The sequence below is a fragment of the Myxine glutinosa genome, chromosome 1 (assembly GCF_964187855.1).
Source record: "Myxine glutinosa chromosome 1, kmMyxGlut1.1, whole genome shotgun sequence".
Classification (NCBI taxonomy): domain Eukaryota; kingdom Metazoa; phylum Chordata; class Myxini; order Myxiniformes; family Myxinidae; genus Myxine; species Myxine glutinosa.
The window spans coordinates 18,966,164-18,989,205 of NC_136261.1; the positions used below are offsets into that span (position 1 = coordinate 18,966,164).

The window sequence follows — 23,042 nt, forward strand, 5'->3', positions numbered from 1 at the left end:
GAAATTATTCTAGATTTTGTTAATGAGACCTTTAAAAGAAACAAAAACCACATTTGACATTTCGAAGCAAATAAATTGATCCTCAAAAGTGATGTAAACTGATATCGAACTCAATTCACGGACAGTACTGTGTTAAACTTCTGTATGTTTTCCAGAAGTATCTCTTTATTTTGCACATTCGGCCAAAAAAATTTCAACAAAAACAAAAGCTAAATTATGACTGGGATTACGGACAGTAAAATTACAGTTCAGTGCTTCGTGTAACCCCCACGAGCATTCAGGAGAGCACGTACACGTTGAGGCATGCTATTCACGAGATTTGCCAAGGTTTGGACAGGAATCGCTTGCCATGCAGTGACAATAGTCTGCTGCAATTCACGCACATAGGTCGGCTGCTGGTCCAAGTTGTCGATTTGATGCGTTAATTCTGCCCACAAGTTCTCTATCGGATTCATATCTGGGGACATGGCAGGCCACTCCATATGCTCTACACCACGTTCAGCAAGAAAGTGTTGGATCATGCGAGCACGATGAGGCCGTGCATTGTCATCTTGGAAGACAAAGTTTCCTCGAAAGGCTGCACGAGCAAATGGAAGCAATGTTTCTTCCAGAATGACCCTGTACTTGAACTGGTTCAGGTTTCCATTCAGAACAACCAGGTCAGTTTTGCCCCCTGCATGAAAAGCAGCCCAAATGGTCACCCCACCACCTCCAGCTTGGACTCTTGGCACTATACAATCTTCGTTGTGGGCTTCATGCACTTGTCTATGCACTCGGACGCGGCCATCTTGACGATAGACCAGAAATCTAGACTCGTCACTGAAGGTCACGTGATTCCAGTGTCCTGGCTGCCATTGACGGTGCTCTCTGGCCCACTGCAATCGGTGCTGGCTTTGTTATCTGGTCAGGCGTGGCTTTCTCAGGGGACGCCTGGCACGATAGCCTGCTTGAACCAGTCGTTGGTTGACTAGCCTTCTCGATACAGGCACATTTGTCAGTTGATGCCACTCAGCCCTAAGCCGATTAGCTGACTTGGTACGGCCATTGCAGACTAACCGGTGCAGCTGGCGATCATCTCTCCTTGTGGTTCTGCGTGGACATCCTGGCCTCGGTATTGGAGTAGGGACACCCCTCTGAGCATTTAGTTTCAGGATCTTTGACACCTGACCTTGAGTGATGCCATACTGCCGAGCAATAGCATGCTGTTTCATGCCAGAATTTCGTAAAGCCACCATTCCATGACAAACAGCATTGTCAAGTTGATGGACCATCTCCAGAGGAAGCGGCAATAACTTTTGTAGACGTGCAGCAGTTGTTTTCCACTAATACAGAACGCAACAACACTTGTATACCAGATTGTGAAGCCAATCGTCAAATGTACCTGTCCTTACATTTTGTTCCGCCACCTGTGATATAATCCTGTTATTGACTTCTTGCTGCGAAAGACATTCAGTGACATGGTTCTTTCAACAAAGACATCACCGAAGGGTAAAATAGACTCACCAGATTGATATACTGAGTTCAGAAAGTAAACCCAAGTCAAGAAAAAAAAATATTCCATATTAAATGCCAAGTCTGTAGATTGTTTCCATTGATTGTGACTGCCTGTGTGTTTGTGTTTGCCTCATTCTGGTTTCCATATTATCTAATTCTCCTTTCTAGCTGGCAGGACAGCATCAAGGTATGAACACTCATCTCTGAGCTGCGTAGCCTGAGTTAGAATCAGAACCCACTCATAAACTGTCGTCCTGGTGTTTCACCTGCAGGGTGAGGCATCAGTGTGTGTGCTGTCCCTCAAATGGACGTTTAGCTGGACGTGCCACCTGCTGGCACCAATTGGTGGATGTTAATGTCCCACAATGCCTTTTTGAGAAGAGCAGGCGAGTTATTGCCAGCATTTACCCCCCTCCTTCCCACGCCTCCTCCCGCCAGGCCCTCTCCCTCCCGCGCTTCTCCCTGCTCTCAGGTGTTGTGTTTGTGTGCTTCCCCTCCTCTCCCCATCTTGTCTTCCACTCCCTCTTTTTGTATATTTTGTTTGTCTGGTTGATTTGTTTGTGAAATAAATGTTAGCTCTTTCACGAGCCTCGATTCAGTATACAAAAAAAAAAAAAAAAAAAATCCTGAATAACCTACAAAATGCCTGCCTGGTTTGCAGAGGCACAGCTTCATCGGCACAGCCACTCCTCTGTAATGATGCAACAAGCAGGATGAATTCACAATATAATCCCAGTTCAATATGCATTACCTAAAAACTCTCCTGTCTATCTCTGCCTGTTTTAGTATTTTTACCTCCGCCACTGAAATATTGTTTGTCTGTCTGTTTGTCTGTGAACAAGATATCTCAAAAAGTTGTGGACGGATTCAAACGAAATTTGACAGAGAGGTGGTGTATATGACCAGGACGAAATGGTTCGATTTTGGTGAAGATCCGGATCCGGCCAGTAGAATTTTTAAGTGATTCTTCACCATTGGGAGATGGGGCCAAAAACTATACACAGCAGGATATCTCAAAAAGTTATGGATGGATTTGGACGAAACTTGTTGGACAGGTTGTGTGTGTAACCAGGAAGAATCGATTCGATTTTGGTGAAGATGTGAATATGGCTTCGAATACGAGAATTATTTAATTTCTTAAAGTGATTCTTCATCATTGGGAGATAGGGCCAAAAACTATACATAGCAGGATATCTCAAAAAGTTGTGGATGGATTTGGACGAAACTTGTTGGACAGGTTGTGTGTGTAACCAGGAAGAATCGATTCGATTTTGGTGAAGATGTGAATATGGCTTCGAATACGAGAATTATTTAATTTCTTAAAGTGATTCTTCATCATTGGGAGATAGGGCCAAAAACTATACATAGCAGGATATCTCAAAACGTTGTGGATGGATTTGGACGAAACTTGTTGGACAGGTTGTGTGTGTAACCAGGAAGAATCGATTCGATTTTGGTGAAGATGTGAATATGGCTTCGAATACGAGAATTATTTAATTTCTTAAAGTGATTCTTCATCATTGGGAGATAGGGCCAAAAACTATACATAGCAGGATATCTCAAAAAGTTGTGAATGGATTTGTACGAAACTTGGTGGACCGGTTGGGTGTCCGACAAGGACGATTCGATACGATTTTGGTAAAGATCTGAATGTGGATTCGGATTATACTTGAATTATTTAATTTATTTAAGTGATTCTTCACCATTGAGAGATCGGGCGAAAAGCGACATATAACATGATATTTTAAAAGGTTGTGGATGGATTTGGACGAAACTTGGTGGACCGGTTGGATGTGTGACAATGACGAATCGATTCGATTTTGGTGAAGAACTGAATATGGATTCGGATACGAGAATTATTTAATTTTTTAAAGTGAATCTTCACCATTTGGAGATCGGGCGAAAAGCGATATATAACATGATATTTAAAAAAGTTGTTTTGACAAAACTAGTGTTGACAAAACTAGTTTTGACAAAACTTGGGGGATGAGTTGGGTAGGTGACAAGAACAAGCCGATTAGATTTTGGTTCAGGTCCGAATCCAGATCCGGCCTATCAGTGGGAGACAAAATGTGAACTGTTCAGCGTGGCGGAGGTATTTGCTCTCTACCGAGTGCCGTTCTAGACTTTTTATGCCTCCACAGCCGAAGGCTGGAGGCATTATGTTTCCAGTTTGTCTGTATGTGCGTCTGTCCATCTGCTCTCGTCATTGCGATAACTTGTGAACCACTGAGGATATTTCAAACAAACTTGTGACAAGTGCAGACAGCAAAATATTGATGCAACTTTGTGTTCAAAATCTGAGCAAAGATCAAAGGTTATATGTCCTTTGAAAATAATTTTGCAGACCATAACTAGAACTAGAAGCATCTGATGTTGTATCTCTTTGACCTTTCTCCTCTACATAACCTTTAATTTTTCACATGACCTTCAGTTGAGATCAAACATAACAGTGAGTTGACATCTAACGCAGGCATATCCATTGACCTCTCCGTATCGATTTCTATTTTGTACTTTACCTTTTATTCTTTCTCCTGCTCTTTCCATCTCAAGTTTGTGCTCTGATGAATTTTCAAGACTAGCAACGGTACCCGCCCTATGGGCGGGGCTTTAATTGGGAGGCCCAAATGAAAAGGCAAAATATCAGAAATTTAAGGCTTTTTTTATTTTAAACGATTCATATAAACATCCGTTAAATCATATCACACGCAAATCATCAAAATCTAAACAGTATTTGTAGAATTTCAATAAAAGCCACATCACTGTTCATATCGGTAAATATTATTCCATCGTGTTTGGGAAAATTGGAAAATTGGGGAAAAAATTGGAAAAACAATATAGCCTATTTTACTCCAGGGGGTCACAGGATTACCCACCCAAAATTTCGTTGCGATCGGTTCAGTCGTTTTTGCGGTACCTCGGAACAGACAGACAGACAGACAGACAGACATTTGGTGAATTATAGTAAGATTGTAAAAATGTCAACATAAACATTGACATTATTTCGGTAAAAGTTTATAATTGCCAAAAGCCGGCCTTACCAGTCGGTAGAGCCGATGTTTCAGCGAGAATCCGCTCGCCTTGCGAAGACAAAAGCAAACTCACCGTGAACAAGGTGAGTGGGTTCTCACTGAAACATCGGCTCTACCGACTGGTAAGGCCGGCTTTTGTCAATTATAAACTGTTTTACTCCATTGATAACTGTTTAAACTAACATACCTCCATCAGGCTGAACAGTTTATATTTTGTATGTTGATGATAGGCCGGATCTAGATCCAGACCGCCAATATTGAATTATTGTCACCTGCCTAAGTCATCCACCTAGTTTCGTCTGAATCCATCCGCAACATCTTGAAACATCATGCTATGTGTAATTTTTGGCCTTATCTCTTAATTGTGAAGAAGAACTTAATTATCTCTTAATTGTGAAGAATTACTTAATAAATCATAGAATCCGGATTTTCAGGAGAATCTAATCAATTCGCCCTTTTCATACACCCAACCTGTCCATCAAGGTTCGTCCGAATCCGTCCACAACTTTTTGAGACATCCTGCTCACAAACAGACAGACAGTCAGACAGACAAATAGGGATGTAACTACTTTACGATGATCCTTTAACTACTACAGTACTACTAATACTATTTCTTCTACTTTATTCACCTCAATTACTCTCACTTTCTTGTGGAGTCATCCTGGGAATGTGTTTAGTCCAAGTCTTTGTTGAACCGGCTTGCCAGGTCGGGCCAGGTTGGCAATAACTCACCTCCTCTTCACAAAAGGCGCTGTGGGATCTTGAACGTCCACCGACGACCAGTGCCAGCAGAAGAGTCCTCCAGCTTAACGCTCTTCCGATGGAAGTCACACATAGACACTTCTCCCAGCAAGCGAAACTTCAGGATGACAGTTTATAGCTGCGTCAAGATTCAAACCCAGGATAGACAGCCAAAGGCAGGTGCACATACCTCAAAGGTGTCCTTGCCAGCCCAAGCCTGAAACTCGGTGTCCACGAAATTATGACACATTCTCAATTGTAATTCAAAGGTTTCAATGCCTACAATGCAACAACAGTACTTGTCAAATATATACAATACTAGTGGGGTCACCCGTGGGAATCCCACGGGCATGGACCTGTGTGACATTTGGATGTCTTCATTTAGATGCTGCACATTCAGTTTTACAAAATGGTTACTGGCAATTTATCAGATCCACTGGGTCACACACGGGGGAGTGGGGTCACACACGGGGGAGTGGGGTCACACATGGTGGAGTGGGTCACACACGGTGGAGTGGGTCACACACGGGGGAGTGGGGTCACACGGTGGAGTGGGTCACACACAGTGGAGTGGGTCACACATGGTGGAGTGGGTCACACACGGTGGAGTGGGCCACACACGGTGGAGTGGGCCACACACGGGGGAGTGGGCCACACACGGGGGAGTGGGTCACACACGGGTGAGTGGGTCACACACGGGGTAGTGGGTCACACACGGGGGAGTGGGTCACACACGGGGGAGTGGGTCACACATGGGGGAATGGGTCACAAATGGGGGGAGGTGGGTCACACAGGGGGGGGGTGCTGGGTCACACACGTGGGGGTCACACATGGGGTGGTGGGTCACATGGGGGGGGGGGGGTGGGGTCACACACAGGGAGTGGGAGGGGGGGTGGGTCACACACACACACACACACACACACGCACACGCACACGCACACGCACACAGACACATACACACACACATACCCAGGAGTGGGTCACACACATCTCATTTTTTCATTTCTGTTCCTCACAATTCTGTGTCTCTCTTAGTCACACACACACACACACACACACACACACACACACACACACACACACACACACACACACACACGTATGCAAATATATATACCTTTATGCATACATACATACACACATACATACATACATACATACATACATACATACATACATACATACATACACTACCAGTCAAAAGTTTTAGAACACCTCAATATTTCCAGTTTTTATTGAAATGTCCGCAGTTTAATGTCTCAATGTACTCTGAAATTAAGCAAAGAACAAATAAACAATTGGAGATAAAAAAAGAAATCATAGAATCATTTTGTTTAACAAAATTTAATTTATATTTTTGACTCGGCAAAGTAGCCACCTTTTGCAGATATAACCGCCAAACACACTCGTGGCATTCTTTCTTCAATGGAAATCAAATATTGTTTGGGAAGTTCTTCCCAACACTGTTGCAGAAGTTCCCACAAATGTTTTGCACTTGGAGGTTGCTTTGCTTTCACCCTTCTGTCCAGTTCATCCCAAACCAGCTCGAAGGGGTTTATGTCTGGAGACTGTGCTGGTCATTCCATGATTTGAAGCCTACCATGCTGTTCTTTTCCTCGAAGGTAGTTTTGACAAAGCATGGAGGTGTGTTTAGGGTCATTATCTTGCTGTAGGGTGAACCCCTGACCAACTAGGCATATACCAGAGGGTATTGCATGGCTCTGCAAAATGCTGTGGTAGCCCTTTTGGTTCAGGGTGCCAGTCACTCTGTGCAAGTCGCCGACTCTGGATCCAGCAAAAGACCCCCAGACCCTCATGCTTCTTCCTCCATGTTTGACAGTTGGTGTCACACACTGAGGAACCATCCTTTTGCCCACTCCATGGCTTACAAAAACCCTGCGTGATGAACCAAAGATTTCAAATTTTGATTCATCGGTCCATAAGACCTTCTTCCCGTCTTCATTAGTCCACTGGTGGTGCTTCATGGCCCAGGCAAGCCTCTTTTTCTTATTTTGCCATCTTAGCAATGGCTTTCTTACTGCCACTCGACCTGCCAAACCTGCAGCTCGAAGTCTTCCATTCACAGTTGAAACTGAGACTTGCTGACTTCGACCAATGTTAAGCTGTGCTTGAAGCTGTTGTCCTGTGAGCCGCCTATCACGCAAGCTGTTGACTCTCAGAAACTTGTCTTCTGATTCTGTTGTGGCTTTGGGTCTGCCAGACCTCTTCCTGTCAGAGTTTCCTCCAGTTTCCAAGTGCCTTTTGATGGTGTAGGAAACTGTACTCACTGACACCTTGGCTTTCTTTGCAATTTCTCTAAAGGAAAGGCCTACAATATGTCAAAACTACTTTCGAGAAAAAGAACAGTAGGCTTCAAGTCATGGAATGGCCAGCACAGTCTCCAGACTTAATCCCCATCGAGCTGGTTTGGAATGAACTGGACAGAAGGGTGAAAGCAAAGCAACCTACAAGTGCAACACATTTGTGGGAACTTCTGCAACAGTGTTGGGAAGAACTTCCCGAACAATGTTTGATTTCCATTGTAGAAAGAATGCCACGAGTGTGTTCGGCAGTTATATCTCAAAAGGTGGCTACTTTGCTGAGTCAAACATTTGAATTAAATTTTGTTAAACAAAATGATTCTATGATTTCTTTTTTTTATCTCAATTGTTTATTTGTTCTATGCTTAATCTCAGAGTACATTGAGACATTAAACTGCGTAAATTTCAATAAAAACTGGAAAAATTGAGGTGTTCTAAAACTTTTGACCGGTAGTGTACATATATTATTTCTTGTCAACATGTTCAATGTGATTAGCATTGCACTTGCGCACTTACTCTAAACGACGGATGAAGTTTTGTGACACAAATCATCGTCGATGGAGTTGCGCAATTCCACAGCTGTCACACCCAGCTGCCATCTGCTTGTGTGCTTTGCCTTTTGTTTTATTATTCGGCTCTTCAAAAGTCCCCACAGAAAATTACAACGTGGGTTTAGGTTTGGGGTTCCAAGTGGGTGATGCCATTCCACATTGGTGTCACACTGGAAGATTTGGAGAAATTATTAATCGTTGGGAAATTTAATGGAGAATGTCAAGGGCAACTCTCAGAGTATGGGAAGTTCCACTATCCTGCACGAACCATTGTGTGCTCATGTACAATACTCAATTCCACAAACAGTCAAAATACATTTTTAAGCAGGACAAGATACTGGCCCACACTGTGTCCCTTCAATTAATATGGGAACATTTGTTTGTGCACAAAGTCGAGGCTCATAGAGCTAGAACATGGAATGCATCATAATGTGACACAACAAAAGGAACAACAGAAGGCTAAAGGAGAGTGGGGAGGGGGGCGGGGGGGGGGGGGGAGAGCACATCAACAGCAGGATTGAAGGACAAAATATAGAGACTTGGACAAACAAGGGATGTGGGAAAGTATTGAGGAGTAAGGAAGGATGCAAGGGGTGGAGAAGATGGATAAAGAAGCCAACATCCGAGAAGGAAGATCTGGAAATTTGAAAAGACGTTGACTTGGGGAGGGTTAATGTGGATGGAAAAGATCATTGTTTCAGATGGGGGATGACCTGAGATGGTGATGGAACAGCTGTCTTGAAGACCTGGAGGGAAGAATGAGATTGAAGAGAATGTGGAAATTGGTTCCACAAGTGTGAAAAACTTGCATTTAGAATGGAAGTGCAGTCACTTGTTTACAAAAATGCACTGAGCATTTTCCAATGAATTAACTTGACATATGACATGATGGCCTCGTCCTTCTTACCAAATGCAAAGGAAAAGGTTGATGTATCTATTTGACACTTCTTTGTGTCATTTGGTTGACAGAGGTTATATATTTCACCATTTTTGTCTGTCAGTTTGTCTGTCCATCTGTCTGTGACCAGGATATCTCAAAATGTTGTGGACGGATTCCGTCGAAATTTGGTGGACAGTTTGGATGTATGACAGGGACGAATTGATTAGATTTTGATGAAGAACCGGATCCAGATACTGGAATTTTTCAAGTGATTCTTCACCATTGAGAGATAGGGCCAACAACGATATATAGCACGGTGTAGCGACCCATGGGTCCCCCAAAGCTCGAGACCAGCAACATAATCTCCTTGCCCAAGCCGGTGACGTAACCGGCGGACAAACCGCGGCGCCGAGGTTATAATTGCTTGCACCTGTCGGTCACATGACCACCAAAGTGTGCCTCGCCTGAGAGGCGTGGCTTTGGTTCTGACGAATGCTTTTTGGCTTGGATTATATGTATGCGAACCCGATAAACGGGCTTTCAGAGTTCCCGAGTTGATTATACAATAAACATCTTCTCGGACGAGTTTGTGTCTTGTCCGTCACTTCGTCCGTCTCAAGCAGGGGCGCTGCTCCTTCACTGGTGACCCCGAGTTTACGACACGCGATGGACACGGCAGTGTCCCTCAAACTGCCCACTTTCTGGGAAGCACATGCCGCCGTCTGGTTCGCTCAGGCGGACTCCCAGTTCCCCCTGCGTGGCATTACGGAGGACACCACTAAATACCATTACGTGGTCGCCGCGCTCGGCTCCGTGACCGCCGCCCGCTGCCTGAGCCTCCTCCAGAGCCCGTCCGCTGACGGCAAGTACGACGCCATCAAGGCACTTCTTCTGGGCGCTTTCGCCCTCTCCCCGGCTGAACGCGCACGACGCCTGCTCGACCTTCCTGAGCTCGGCGATACGCGCCCGTCCGAACGTATGGACTACATGCTCGCGTTGCTCGGCGAGCACCCCTCGGATTTCCTTTTCCGAGAGCTTTTTCTCCGCCAGCTCCCGGCCCAGGTACGGGTCGCCCTGGCAAGCACGACCATCGCGAACCCCCGCGACCTCGCCAGGGAGGCCGACAAGATCGATTCGGCAAGCCAGCTCGTCGGAGCGGCGAGCCAGCTCGTCGGGGTGGCTGCCGGGAGCCCGACCACCGCCCAGTCGGCGCCCGCGGCACAGTTTCCCGCCCGACGCCCGCGACGCAGCTTCCTTCCCGGAGGCTGCCGGGCCGGCGTGACTGGCAGCGGCGACGCCGTGTCGCCCGGTCCCGACGCGTCGACCGGAGCCCCCGCCAGACCCGGCCTGGTGTTATTTCCACGCCAGGTTCGGGCGGCGGGCCCGATCATGTCAACCCCCGTGCACGTTCGGCAAGTCGGGAAACGGTCGGGCTGGCGCTCACTACCAGCCATGAGCGCCGGCCGTTCCGGAAACCTGCTATTCATCGCGGATCAAGCGTCGGAGTGGCGTTTTCTCTGCGACACCGGCGCTCAGCTGAGCGTCATTCCCGCTTCGGCGGAGGACAGGCGGGCCGCCATTTGCGGCCCCTCCTTAATCGCCAACGCCCCTCCCCTCCAACGGCTCCGCCATCCGCACCTTTGGCCCACGCACCGTCGCCCTCCGCTTCGGCAGCCAGCTCTTTTGCTGGGAGTTCGTGACGGCGGACGTCCCCATGGCTTTGCTCGGTGCCGATTTCCTTTGCGCCCATGGGCTGCTGGTCAACGTTAAACGTCGGCGTCTCGTCAACGCTGAAACTTTCAGCTCGCTGGCGTGCGCCTTGAGCCGTTCCGCGCCCACCTAGCTTTCCTGCATCCTCCCGTTGGCAGACGACTTCGCGCGTCTCCTCGCGGAGTTCCCGGCCCTCACGCGACTGACGTTTTCGGCCGTCGCGGTGCGTCACGGCATCGAGCATCATATTCCCACTACGGGCCCGCCGGTGTACGCCCGAGCTCGCCGTCTCGACCCAGCCAAACTCGCCGTCGCCACGGCCGAGTTCGCCGCGCTGGAGCGCCTCGGCATCGTGCGGAGCTCCGACAGCGCCTGGGCCTCGCCGCTGCACATCGTCCCGAAGCCGGGGGGCGGATGGCGGCCATGCGGCGACTACCGCCGCCTCAACGACGCCACTACCCCCGACAGGTACCCCGTCCCGCACATCCAGGATTTTTCCGCCCGGTTGGCGGGGCGGACCATTTTTTTAAAAGTGGACCTGATCCGGTGGGTACCACCAGGTGCCCGTCCGCCCGGCCGACATCCCGAAGACGGCCGTTATTACACCTTTCGGCCTCTTCGAATTCCTCCGGATGCCCTTCGGCCTCAAAAACGCGGCACAGGCGTTCCAGCGCCTGATGGACGGCGTGCTGCGCGACTTGCCGTTCCTCTTTACCTACCTGGACGACATCCTCGTCGCCAGCACGTCCAGAGCCGAGCACCTCCTCCACCTCCGGATGCTGTTCGGCTGCCTCAGCGAGCACAGCTTGATCGTCAACCCGGCCAAATGTCACTTTGGTGCGGCGACGATCGACTTTTTGGGCCACCGCATCACCCGGAACGGCGCCGTGCCGCTACCGGCCAAAGTCGAGGCCATCGCCGCTTTCCCGCGCCCCCGCTCCGTCAAGGCGCTGCAGGAGTTCCTCGGGATGGTGAACTTTTATCACCGCTTCGTGCTCCGAGCTGCGCAACTCATGCGGCCCTTGTACACCGCCCTCCGCGGCCAGCCGGCGAAGCGCGACGTCGTCTGGTCCACGGACATGGACGCTGCTTTCACCGGCGCGAAACGGGCCCTTGCCAACGCCACGCTGCTGGCCCACCCGGTACCCCATGCTCCCATCGCCCTCACCACGGACGCCTCCGACTACGCCGTGGGCGCGGTTCATGAACAATGGGTAAACTCGGCCTGGCAGCCGCTCGCGTTCTTCAGCCGGCAACTCCTGCCCAACGAGTTGAAGTACAGCACTTTCGACCGCGAGCTCCTCGGGCTGTACCTGGCTGTCCGCCATTTTCGCCACCTCCTGGAGGGCCGCCCGTTCACGGCCTTTGTCGACCACAAGCCATTGATTTTCGCCATGACCAAGGTCATGGAGCCGTGGTCGGCCCGCCAGCAGCGCCACCTCTCCGCCGTGTCGGAATACACCACGGACATCCGGCACGTCACCGGAAAGGACAACGCCGTGGCCGACTGCCTTTCTCGAGCCGGCGCCAACGCCGTCCACCTCGGCGTCGATTTCGCCCTGATGGCGACGGACCAGGCCACCGACGGCACGGTGCAGGCGCTCCGGGTGGCGGACACGGGCCTCCGCTTGGCTGACGTCCCCTTCGCGGACACGGTCCTGCTTTGTGACGTCTCCCAAGGCCGACCTCGCCCCGTTGTGCCGGTCACCTGGCGGCGGCGCATTTTTGCTTCGCTCCACGGCCTCTCTCACCCGGGCCGGAAGGCGTCCCAGAGGCTGGTGTCGGCACGTTTCGTCTGGCACGGGTTGCGACGGTACGTCCGCGACTGGGCCAACGCCTGCACACCCTGCCAGCGGGCCAAGGTCCACCGTCACACCCAGGCTCCGCTGGCTCCTTTCACCGTGCCCGAGCGACGTTTCGACCACGTCCACGTGGACCTGGTGGGTCCCCTGCCCCCATCGCAGGGGTTCACCCACCTGCTTACCATGGTGGACAGGACCACCAGGTGGCCGGAGGCCGTGCCCCTCGCCTCCACCACCACCGCCGACGTGGCCCAGGCGTTCATCGCCACCTGGGTCGCGCGTTTCGGCGCACCGGCGGACATCTCGTCGGACCGCGGCCCACAGTTCACGTCCGAACTGTGGGGCGCGGTCGCCCGCACGTTGGGCGTTACCCTGCACCGCACCACGGCCTACCACCCCCAGGCCAACGGGTTGTGCGAGCGGTTCCACCGCTCCATGAAGGCCGCACTCATGGCCGGCCTCCAGGACGACGGCTGGGCCGACCGGCTCCCGTGGGTCCTTTTGGGCCTCCGCACGGCTCCAAAGGAGGACCTCCAGGCGTCCACAGCCGAGCTGGTGTACGGCCAGGCCCTCCGCGTCCCGGGCGAGTTCGTGCCCGACGCCACCAGCCCCTGGTCCGCCGCGCGTTAGCGCACGGACTTCCAGGAGGCCGCCCAACGTTTCGCCCCGGTGCCCATGTCCCGCCACGGCGACCCCCAATCCTACGTCCCCCCCAGCACTCCGCACGGCGGAGTACGTCTTTGTGCGCCACGACGCGCACCGGGGGCCGCTCCGGCCACCATACGACGAACCCTTCCGGGTCCTACGACGGGACAACAAGTCCTTCGTCGTCAGCATCGGCGGCCGGGCGGACCGGATTTCGGTGGACCGCCTCAAGCCGGCCCACATGGACGTCGGCCAGCCACCACGGCTGGCTCTCCCTCCGCGGCGCTGCCGCCCCCCATCCACTGCACCCCCCGCCCGGCCACCCGCCACCACACCGGACCCCCCCCCCCCCCCCCCGCGACCCGCCAGGGGTCGTTTCGGTCGGGTCATCCGGACCCCCCTTAAATTGACCTTCCTGGACCAAGTCGATTCTGGGGGGGGCGTGTGTAGTGACCCATGGGTACCCCAAAGCTCGAGACCAGCAACATAATCTCCTTGCCCAAGCCGGTGACGTAACCAGCGGACAAACCGCGGCGCCGAGGTTATAATTGCTTGCACCTGTCGGTCACATGACCACCAAAGCGTGCCTCGTCTGAGAGGCGTGGCTTTGGTTCTGACGTATGCTTTTTGGCTTGGATTATATGTATGCGAACCCGATAAACGGGCTTTCAGAGTTCCCGAGTTGATTATACAATAAACATCTTCTCGGACGAGTTTTTGTCTTGTCCGTCACTTCGTCCGTCTCAAGCAGGAGCGCTGCTCCTTCAACGGTATCTTAGAAAGTTATGGATGGATATGATGAAACCTGGTGGATGAGTTGGGTAGGTGAGAAGAACTAGTCGATTAGATTCTCGTTCAGGTCCGGATACAGTTATGGCCCATCAGTGTGATACAAAACTTGTGATACAAGCCTGGTGTTGGGCTAGTGGCTAGGGTGCCAGCTTAGGATCCTAGGATCCTGGGTTCGAATCCCGGTCAATCGCTGAATTAACGCCAGGGGGGTTGCCTCAGCCTGTTCATCCTTCTGAGGTCGGCTAATTGAGTACCAGTTCACTGGTAATTCCCTGTTTATCATAAAAAGGTGACAAACAGGGTTGGCGGCAGGAAGGGCATCCGGCCGTAAAACATTGCTTCAAAAAGGGGACCAAACAACAACCACGGTCCCCGAAAAAGGCCAACCCCCGCTTGCGGGGTATTTTTTGGTTATGCCTCTAAAGGTGTTTTTTTTTTTTTTTTTTTTTTTTTTTTTTTAAGTGTGATACAAAACTTGAACTGTCCAGCCTGGCAGAGGTATGCTCTCTACCGAGTGCCGTTCTAGTTATCCCGCACACGTGCGAAGTGAAAAGCTGGGTTAAGTAATCGGTGCGTACGTACGTGCGTACATGTCTGCATTTTGTTAGGAGTGTACATTGAAAACCGTTCAACCGAGAAATTTGAAACTTTACCACATATTACATGACCATTTGATACAGCGCACATTGAGCGTACATTGAAAACCATGCAATGGAAGAATTTGAAACTTTAACGTAAACTGTTAGGGTTAACGTAAGGCTTTGAGGAGGAGGGGTGAGAGGGGAGAATTGGAGAAAAATGGAGGGTGGGGAGATTTGAAGGGGTGGGGGGAGGGGGGAGTTTTGAAGGGGAGGGGTGAGGGGGGAGTTTAGGAGGGGAGGGGCAAGGGGGGAGTTTGGGAGGGGAGGGGTGAGGGGAGAGTTTAGGAGGGGGGGAGTTTAGGAGGGGAGGGGAAAGGGGGGAGATTTGAAAGGGAGGGGTGATGGGGGAGTTTAGGATGGGAGGGGTGAGTTTGTATTTCAGAAAGTGTTGGACGATTAATGGAAAACGAACATTTATTGCAAAATGAGTTTCATGTGATTTTCGAATCAGAGAGCCGTTTGAAAACGTTGGAGGAGTGGTGGAATGCAGATGAGTTTAGAGAATGTAGGGAGGAGGAACTGCAAGAGATTGAATTTTTATTTGAAATGAAGAGATTTGGTTGAGCAAATCGAAGACAACCTTTTAAAGAAGAAGAAGAAGAGTGTGTTGTAATATACAACAAAATACAACTCTTAAGGGGAAAGTTTAAACATTTTTAAAACTAAACTGTGAAAACTATCTGGGGGAATTCCCTAAATGAGGGCATGAAGGATTCCTAAGGGGGATTGGATTAAGGATTTCAGGACAGGTTCAGAGTAGGAACAGAAGAATAGGAGAATAACAGCCAGGAGAGCAGAGAGCGAAGGAACAGGGAGGTGTATTAGCAAATGTGTGAGTACAGGAGGAGAGGCCTACTTTTTAAATTCTTCGTTAATGTTTTTTTTGAAGGTCTCCTAATATGATGTCATAATTACGGCATCAATGACCATGTTTAACAACACCTATTCCCCATGCGGATTTCTTTACAATGAGCCACGTTTCAATTTTTTCCATGGAGCGGTTTTGGAGATATAGGGGTGTAACGTTTTTCCAAGATGGCGTCCGTACCACTTACCTATGACGTCATAATTATGAATAAAACATTCTACAGGTGGAGGCCGAGATGGTTACCGGTAAAATTTTGTTTCCGGTAAAACAACATGGCTCCTACGGTAAAATTTTGTGTCAAGCGGAACAACGGTTGCCGAGAAAATTAATTTAAAAAATGCAGACACACGTACGCACACGTACGCAATTGAATGCCTAACCCTTTGCGAGCACAGGGTAAAAAGCTTCTTATAAAGATACTTTTGCTTCTTTGTTTTTATAATGAAGACACCACTGATGTCATGAATAACCACATATGTTTTTTTTTTGTCCCTCACCCTCTGACAAGATCGGAGATGAGGGACAATAAGATGAGATCCGTCTGACCGATCATCCGTCCATGTACTTGTGTGTACGCGATGTTTCAAAAACTGTTGAACAATTCGCTTTCATATTGCATATATCTATTCCTCATGACATCATCTCAACCTGATTAGATCACGGCGTGGATTGGCTGAATTATGTTGACATGGCAACCATCTCGGTAACTTTGGCTTGTGTACATGATATTTCAAAAACCGTTCAGAATTTAGGTTTCATATTACGTAGATCTTTATTACGTAGTTGCGTAGTTATTACGTAGTTACGTAGTAGATCCTTATACCACCCAAAAGACGGGCGAGGGGGGGGGGGGCGGTGCACCTGGGTATCAGCTCCTTGTTACCTCAGCTGGAACGTAGTTCTGGGGAGCTTATGTGACAGCGTGTCGTCCGTCTGTCAGTCTGTCAGTCCGTAAACACTTGCAACTTCTTCTCCGAAACTACACATACAATTCCGATGAAACTTGACCACATTCCATTCATTAGCCGAGATGTACCAACGTTTGTTCCCGGCATTAAACAAAATCGGGGTCTAAGGTGGTCTATGGGGGGGAGGGGGGGTGAATGTAGGGGGGGGGGGAAATTGCCCCCCAGAATAGGTATTTGCTTTCTTCTCAGAAACTACATACTCAATTCTGATGAAACTTGACCACAACCTTAATGACCTGTGCTCAACAAAAGTTTGTTCACAGCATTAAAAAAAAATCGGACCCTAAGGGAGTGTATGGGGGGAGGGGGGGAGAGTTGCCCCCCAGAATAGGTATTTCCTTTCTTCTCAGAAACTAAAAAATGCAATTCTGATGAAACTTGACTGCAACCTTCATCACTCGTGATGTACCAATGTTTGTTGAATTTGACGGAGGAGGTATACGGGGTGGGGGGTTTTCCCCCCAAAATAGTTATTATTTTTTGTTTGTTGGTTTAAAGTCTTATGATTACGTTAGTATGATTGTACATGCTGCCCTGTCTTTGGTTTTATTTGTACATGTACATGTACATGTACTGTACATTGTACATTGTACATGCTTTGGAAATTTGGTTTTAAATACCGTAATACTGTTCAAAATACTTTTAGTCAGTGTAGCATACTGCTTTATTAGTCCCCTACCGGTGTACACCGGCGGGGACTATAGGTTTGGTCTCTGTCCCTCCGTCTGTCAGTCCGTCAGTCTGTCAGTCCGTCACGCAAAGAACAGTTTTCCGGACTTTTTTTCTAAACTCTTAACGCTAATGATTTCAAACTTGGTACATGGTTTCCTTATGATAAGTTACAGACCAAGTTCGAACTTCACGACGTTTCGATCATTTTTGACAAAGTTATGGCACTTTGAACTTTGGGAATTCTGATAATTCTGATGATCCTTAACTCAGTTTAAGTTTTAATTTCCTTTAAAAACCAATTTCTCTGCAATAATTGAACCGATTGAGATCAAATTTTCACCGTAGGGGGGAATCGGGCTGTAGAATATTTTAATGGTAATTATGACGTCACAGGTCACGTGGTTCGGCCGCCATATTGTTTTTCGTGAAAACACGAAAACCCCTTTTTCTCTGCAACGGCTGAACAGATCGAGGCCAAACTTTGCAGGCAGAATCGCATACCCATGACGAACAAAAAAGTCAGCGAGCATGACGTCATGCATCACATGGTTTCAGAGTTATGACGTTTTTAAGCATGAACCTTTAAAACCGAGCTCCTCCCTCATTTTTGATCCAATCGAGGGGAAACTTCACAGATCTGTTCAGCATGTCAGTCTACTAAAATGTCCTTTTGGAATTTGCGATAGGGCACGTGGTTTGTCAGATATCTTTAATTGCACGAAAATATTTTAAAAATGGATATCTCTTGAATCGCTAGTACCTCAGACCGTGAGTTAGTAATTATATAATTCACACAGTGCAATACGTGCAGGCTGCTCCACGGGGCGACCTTGCGGGCTTATCAACGAGGTGAGGCGTGACACACGTGTCTCAGCATACCTCAGATCAAGTTTGAAAACCAGCATCAACCGTGCATAAATTTGCATATTCGATCATTTTTGACAAAGTTATGGCACTTTGAACTTTGGTAGGGGACATGTATTGCAGCGCAATACTCAGAATGCTTGTTCTACCAGGTGAGCGCCAGGGGTATCGCCCCTATTTGTTTCTACAAGGTGTGGACGTGCTGCAACACAAGTAGCGAACATACATGCAGACAAATACATTGACTTCATACAAACACGAGCTTGTGGGAAGTAACGTCACTTCCCAGAGCACTCTGGGTACAGCATCACTATCTTTATGACGTCATTTTTCTACCTGCACTCGGCGAGTTAACTGAGGAAATTCCTTCTCCCCATGGATGCCAACCAATGTGGATTGCACGTGTTTTATCCTTTCAGTGCTGAACATCACGAAAGGAAGCAGCCTGGTGTTGGCTTAGTGGTTAGGGTGCCGGTTTGGGATCCTAGGATCCTGGGTTCGAATCCCGGTCGATCGCTAAATTAACACCAGGGGGGTTGACTCAGCCTGTCATCCTTCCGAGGTCGGCAAATTGAGTACCAGCTTGCTGGGATGAATGATCCCGGTGTGTACCCCGGTTTAGAATAAGTACACCGTATCCCTGCGCATCGTAAGAGGCGACTGAGGGTTGGCGCCAGGAAGGGCATCCGGCCATAAAAACATTGCCTCAAACAGGGAACCATGATTGTCATGGGGCCCGCAATGCTAACCCCTGCTCTAGCGGGGAAAATGGCCTTAAAACGATCATTCACATATCATTAAAAAAAAGTCATTGCTATGACTTGGCCAAGGTCGGAATCAAAGTGCTGACCTCGCAGATGCAGGAGCGGATTCTCTAACTATTATGCGAACCCTAACCCTAACCTTAACAACTCGGTCTGGTGGCATAATGGTTCGAGCGTCCGTTACAACTTATTCCCATGTTCCAGGGACACGTGTTACAAGTTATTCCAATTTTTGTTTGCGGAGTAACAGATCGATAAGAAATTAATTTTGTTGCATATGTAAATGTATTTGAAGCTTCTTTTTGCTGTAATACGGTATTCATTTGAAATAGTCATTGTCGTCCGGTAAATAATTCAATGTCGTTTCTTTCTCTCTTCGACTCCCTCGATACGATAGAGCACTTCGTGAACTCACCTCGATAGCTGCAACTTCAGGAGGCAGGTATGGTGGCCGTGAAGATCATGGGAAATCTGAACTCGAGGCACCTGGGAGAGTTGGTGAAACGAGGCAAGGTGTTCAAACCAGGGCAGGAGCCGGAGGCAGGTCCATGTCTGGACGACCGACAAGGCGTTGTGGGTATGAATCCATGATGGTCTCGACGATTCGGCACGAGGAGGCCCAGCACGCAAAGGAAGAGAAACGGTGAGTGAACGTGAAAGACGAGGTGGCTACAGCCATAAACCGACAAAGTGCAAGGGGCATTAAAAATGTTGTACGAACGAGTTATTCATGACGGTCCAAGAAATGGCAACTTTTTTCAGCATTATAGAAGTTGATTTTAATTGTTTGAAAAAAATATTCGCCACCGACCTTCAGCTCAGTCCAGATTTGTGTTTAGCGTGAAATTGTGTTAAGTGGATGTTCCTGACCGTTTGTGTAAGCACTCACATCGATGCACTTCCGGTGCCACGTTGTGTTGCCTCAGTTCCCTTGTCTATGGGTAAGGTGTGTTGGCAAGCTGACCATGTGATTTGTGAGTAAAACAGGCCTGGTTCGCAAGTGAGTGGTGGTGATGTTATTGGGTGGTGAGATAGTAACTTATGAAACGAGGGCGGTGGTTACAGTAAGCAAGTGTGTTGAGTATATGTTGTATTAAGCATGTGATGATTGACATGAAAATGTAATGTGTCCAGTGAAGTCAGTCACAACTAATTTACAATGAAGCTATCGATGATGGACTCAACGGTGTACTGAGCAGCAGAAGTAGTCGTGATCCATTTGCAATGGAGGTTATTGTCAAGAAGATGATGATGCTCAGTATCCAGAACAAGACGTTAATGCAGCACAATGGTTTCTAGACCCTGCTTTATTTAGCATCTCTGTGTGAAGCATACCGAGTTATCTCCACATCACCTTCACTATGGGGAACATTTGCCACCTCACTGTGAGAAATCACCAGCACGATGGATAGCCTGACAGGATCATAAAGTCTTCCAGGAACAATACTGAGCTTTGGCTCATGCTGAGGCCGACCCTCCAATGAATTCCGACCCCTCAAAGGGTCCAGAAAGAGACCTCATCAACGGGAGTATGTCCGTGAGTGGAACAGCAAAGCAATCCCAGAGAAGAGACCTCCTTGCGTAGGTCTATCAGTTATCGCACCAGTTAGACACACTCCTCAACTTCCTTCTCAGTTATCTTCTCTGCCGGTCCTAAAACTGGGTTACTCTCTATGTTGCCATCCCATTCATTCTCTGTATTCAACAGCATTTCCATATATCTTTTCCATCTTCCTTTAATTCCATCTGGGTCGACAACGATTTGTCCCACTTCATCCTTCAAGTAACTCACCCCCATCACATCACACCTCTCTTTCGCTATGTGCTTTGCAATCCTGAATACTGCTTTCTGACCCTCTTCCGAATCCAAGCGTTCTCCGAACATTTTCCTACATGCCTCCTGCGCCTTTGCTACCTCTTTCTTTGCAGCCTTCCTGGCTGCCTTATAACTTTCATGCTCTGCTGTTTCTGCTCCCGTACCCTTCGCCTTCTGCCACTCTTTGAACTTCTTCCTCTTCTCGTCAATCCTCTTTCCAACTTCAACATCCCACCACCATGTTTCCGAGTGCCTCGGTGGTCCTGAGGAAGCGATAAAAGCAATGAAGAGTGGAAAAGCGGGAGGGCCGACGGGAGTTGTGGGAGATATGTTGAAGGCAGCAGGAAGTTGGGGTGTGAAGAGAATGACAGAGATCTGTAATCTGGTGGTGAAAGAAGGCCGCATTCCAGTGGATTGGGAACTGAGTACCCTCGTCCCTCTATACAAGGGGAAGGTGACCCTCTGGAGTCCCTCTGGAGTGTGGCTCGTACCGAGCGATAAAGTTATTGGAGCATGGAATGAAGGTATTGGAAAGGGTGTTGGAAAGGAGGATAAGGAAGAAAGTGAAGATCGACGAAATGCAGTTTGGATTTATGCCAGGAAGAGGAACGACAGATGCGCTTTTCATTGTGAGGCAGTTGCAGGAGAAGTACATGGATAAGAGGAAGAAGTTGTTTTTTGGGTTTGTTGATCTGGAGAAAGCATTCGATAGGGTTCCACGCAAAGTATTGACATGGGCATTGAGGAAGTTAGGAGTGGAGGAATGGTTGATCAGAGTAGTGATGGCAATGTACAAAAGAGCACGCACAGCTGTAAGGACGAAGGACGGGAACAGTGGTGAGTTTGAGGTGAAGGTGGGAGTGCATCAGGGGTCGGTACTAAGTCCACTACTATTTGTAGCTGTGATGGAGGTGCTGGCTCAGAACGTAAAGGAGGGTTTACCGTGGGAGTTGTTGTCTGCAGATGATCTGGTGTTGATTGCGGAAAGTATGGATGGACTGAAGGAAAAGATGAACAAGTTGAAGGAATGTATGGAGACAAAAGGTCTGAAGGTGAATATCGGAAAGACAAAGGTGATGGCAAGTGGTAAAGCATGTGGTGAGGTGGAAAGAACTGGGAAGTGGCCGTGTGCTGTGTGCAGGAAGGGTGTCGGAGTGAACTCCATTCAGTGTACAATGTGCGCTGTGTGGGTTCATCAAAAATGTAGTGGTCTGAGAGGGTCATTAACCAGTGTGGCAGCTACATTCAAATGTAAGGTGTGCGCAGAGGGAGCTGCAGATGGAGGAAATGTTGAGTTGGATCTTGGAGATGGCGTGAAGCTGGAAGGTGTGAAAACATTTTGCTACCTCGGAGACATGCTGAATGGAGAAGGTGGATCAGACTCGGCAACGGTTGCTCGAGTGAGATGTGCATGGAAGAAGTTTCGGGAACTGAGTGGCGTGCTGATGAGGAAGAGAGTGTCGCTGAAGCTGAAGGGAAAGGTGTATGCTGCATGTGTGAGAAGTGTTATGATTTATGGGAGCGAGACATGGGTAATGAACGTAGAGCAGCAACAAAGGCTGGAAAGGGTGGAAATGCGAATGGTTCGATGGATGTGCGGAGTATCGTTGAGAGAGAGGAGGACAAATGATGAATTGCGAAAGATGATGGGAATATTGCCTGTGATTGATGCTGTGAAGAGGAACAGGTTGAGATGGTTTGGTCATGTATTGAGGAAGGATGAAAGTGACTGGTTGAGAAGAGTGATGGAAGTTAATGTAGAAGGAAGTAGAGGACGGGGAAGACCGAGAAAGACTTGGCTAAAGATGGTGGAAGAAGAAATGCGGGCAAGGGGGTTAACAAGGAGAGATGCAGAAAATAGGGCAAAATGGAGAAGATTGTCATGGGGACCGCAAGGCTATCCCCCGCTCTAGCAGGGAAAATTGCCTTAAAATGCATGTTGTTGTGTTGTTGTTGTTAGACACACTAATTGAACACACCAATTGATGGATATTTTGTACAGCTATGGAATCTTTGGTGTCAGCAGTTGTCGCTGACCTGATCATTGAGAAATTTTGCTCAAAACTGGATTTCTCTCTGGAGATGTCTGCATACTGGAATCCAACACATACCAACAAATTGTAGGATTATAGATCGTGCAATCGCATTGGCCACAAATGTAGTGCCGTTAGTACACCTACATTTTTTTGGTATAGAACAGGACCCCTGTATGTAAATTGCCTCTGTGATTTCTCCCTTGTTCCTTATGACACACACCACACCAGCCATGCACGCCACACCTAAAATAAACATAATATAAAAACAACCGGAACAGGACTATGTATGCAGACATATTAGGGCAGGTGGTGTCCTAATCCAGGAATACCACTACCCAGGGAATAAGTACCAAATATTTCAGTACCGAATGAATATATGATAGGAATTTGCTCCCTGACCTGGAAAAGGCGTGGTTGGTTTTGAAGAGCCAGGAGCATAAGGAAG

The 23,042-nt window shown here is 48.4% G+C and overlaps 1 protein-coding gene across 3 annotated transcripts in view; it reads left to right on the forward strand.

Annotated features, from left to right (window-relative positions):
- The window catches only part of LOC137421606 (uncharacterized), a 182,523-nt gene that overhangs the window by 73,022 nt on the left and 86,459 nt on the right, over positions 1-23,042 (forward strand). For all 3 annotated transcript variants that reach the window (XM_068107830.2, XM_068107837.2, XM_068107852.2), the window contains one exon: positions 19,143-19,388. In XM_068107830.2, coding sequence (XP_067963931.2) covers positions 19,143-19,388 — 246 coding nt within the window. The remainder of the gene's footprint in view (positions 1-19,142; positions 19,389-23,042) is intronic.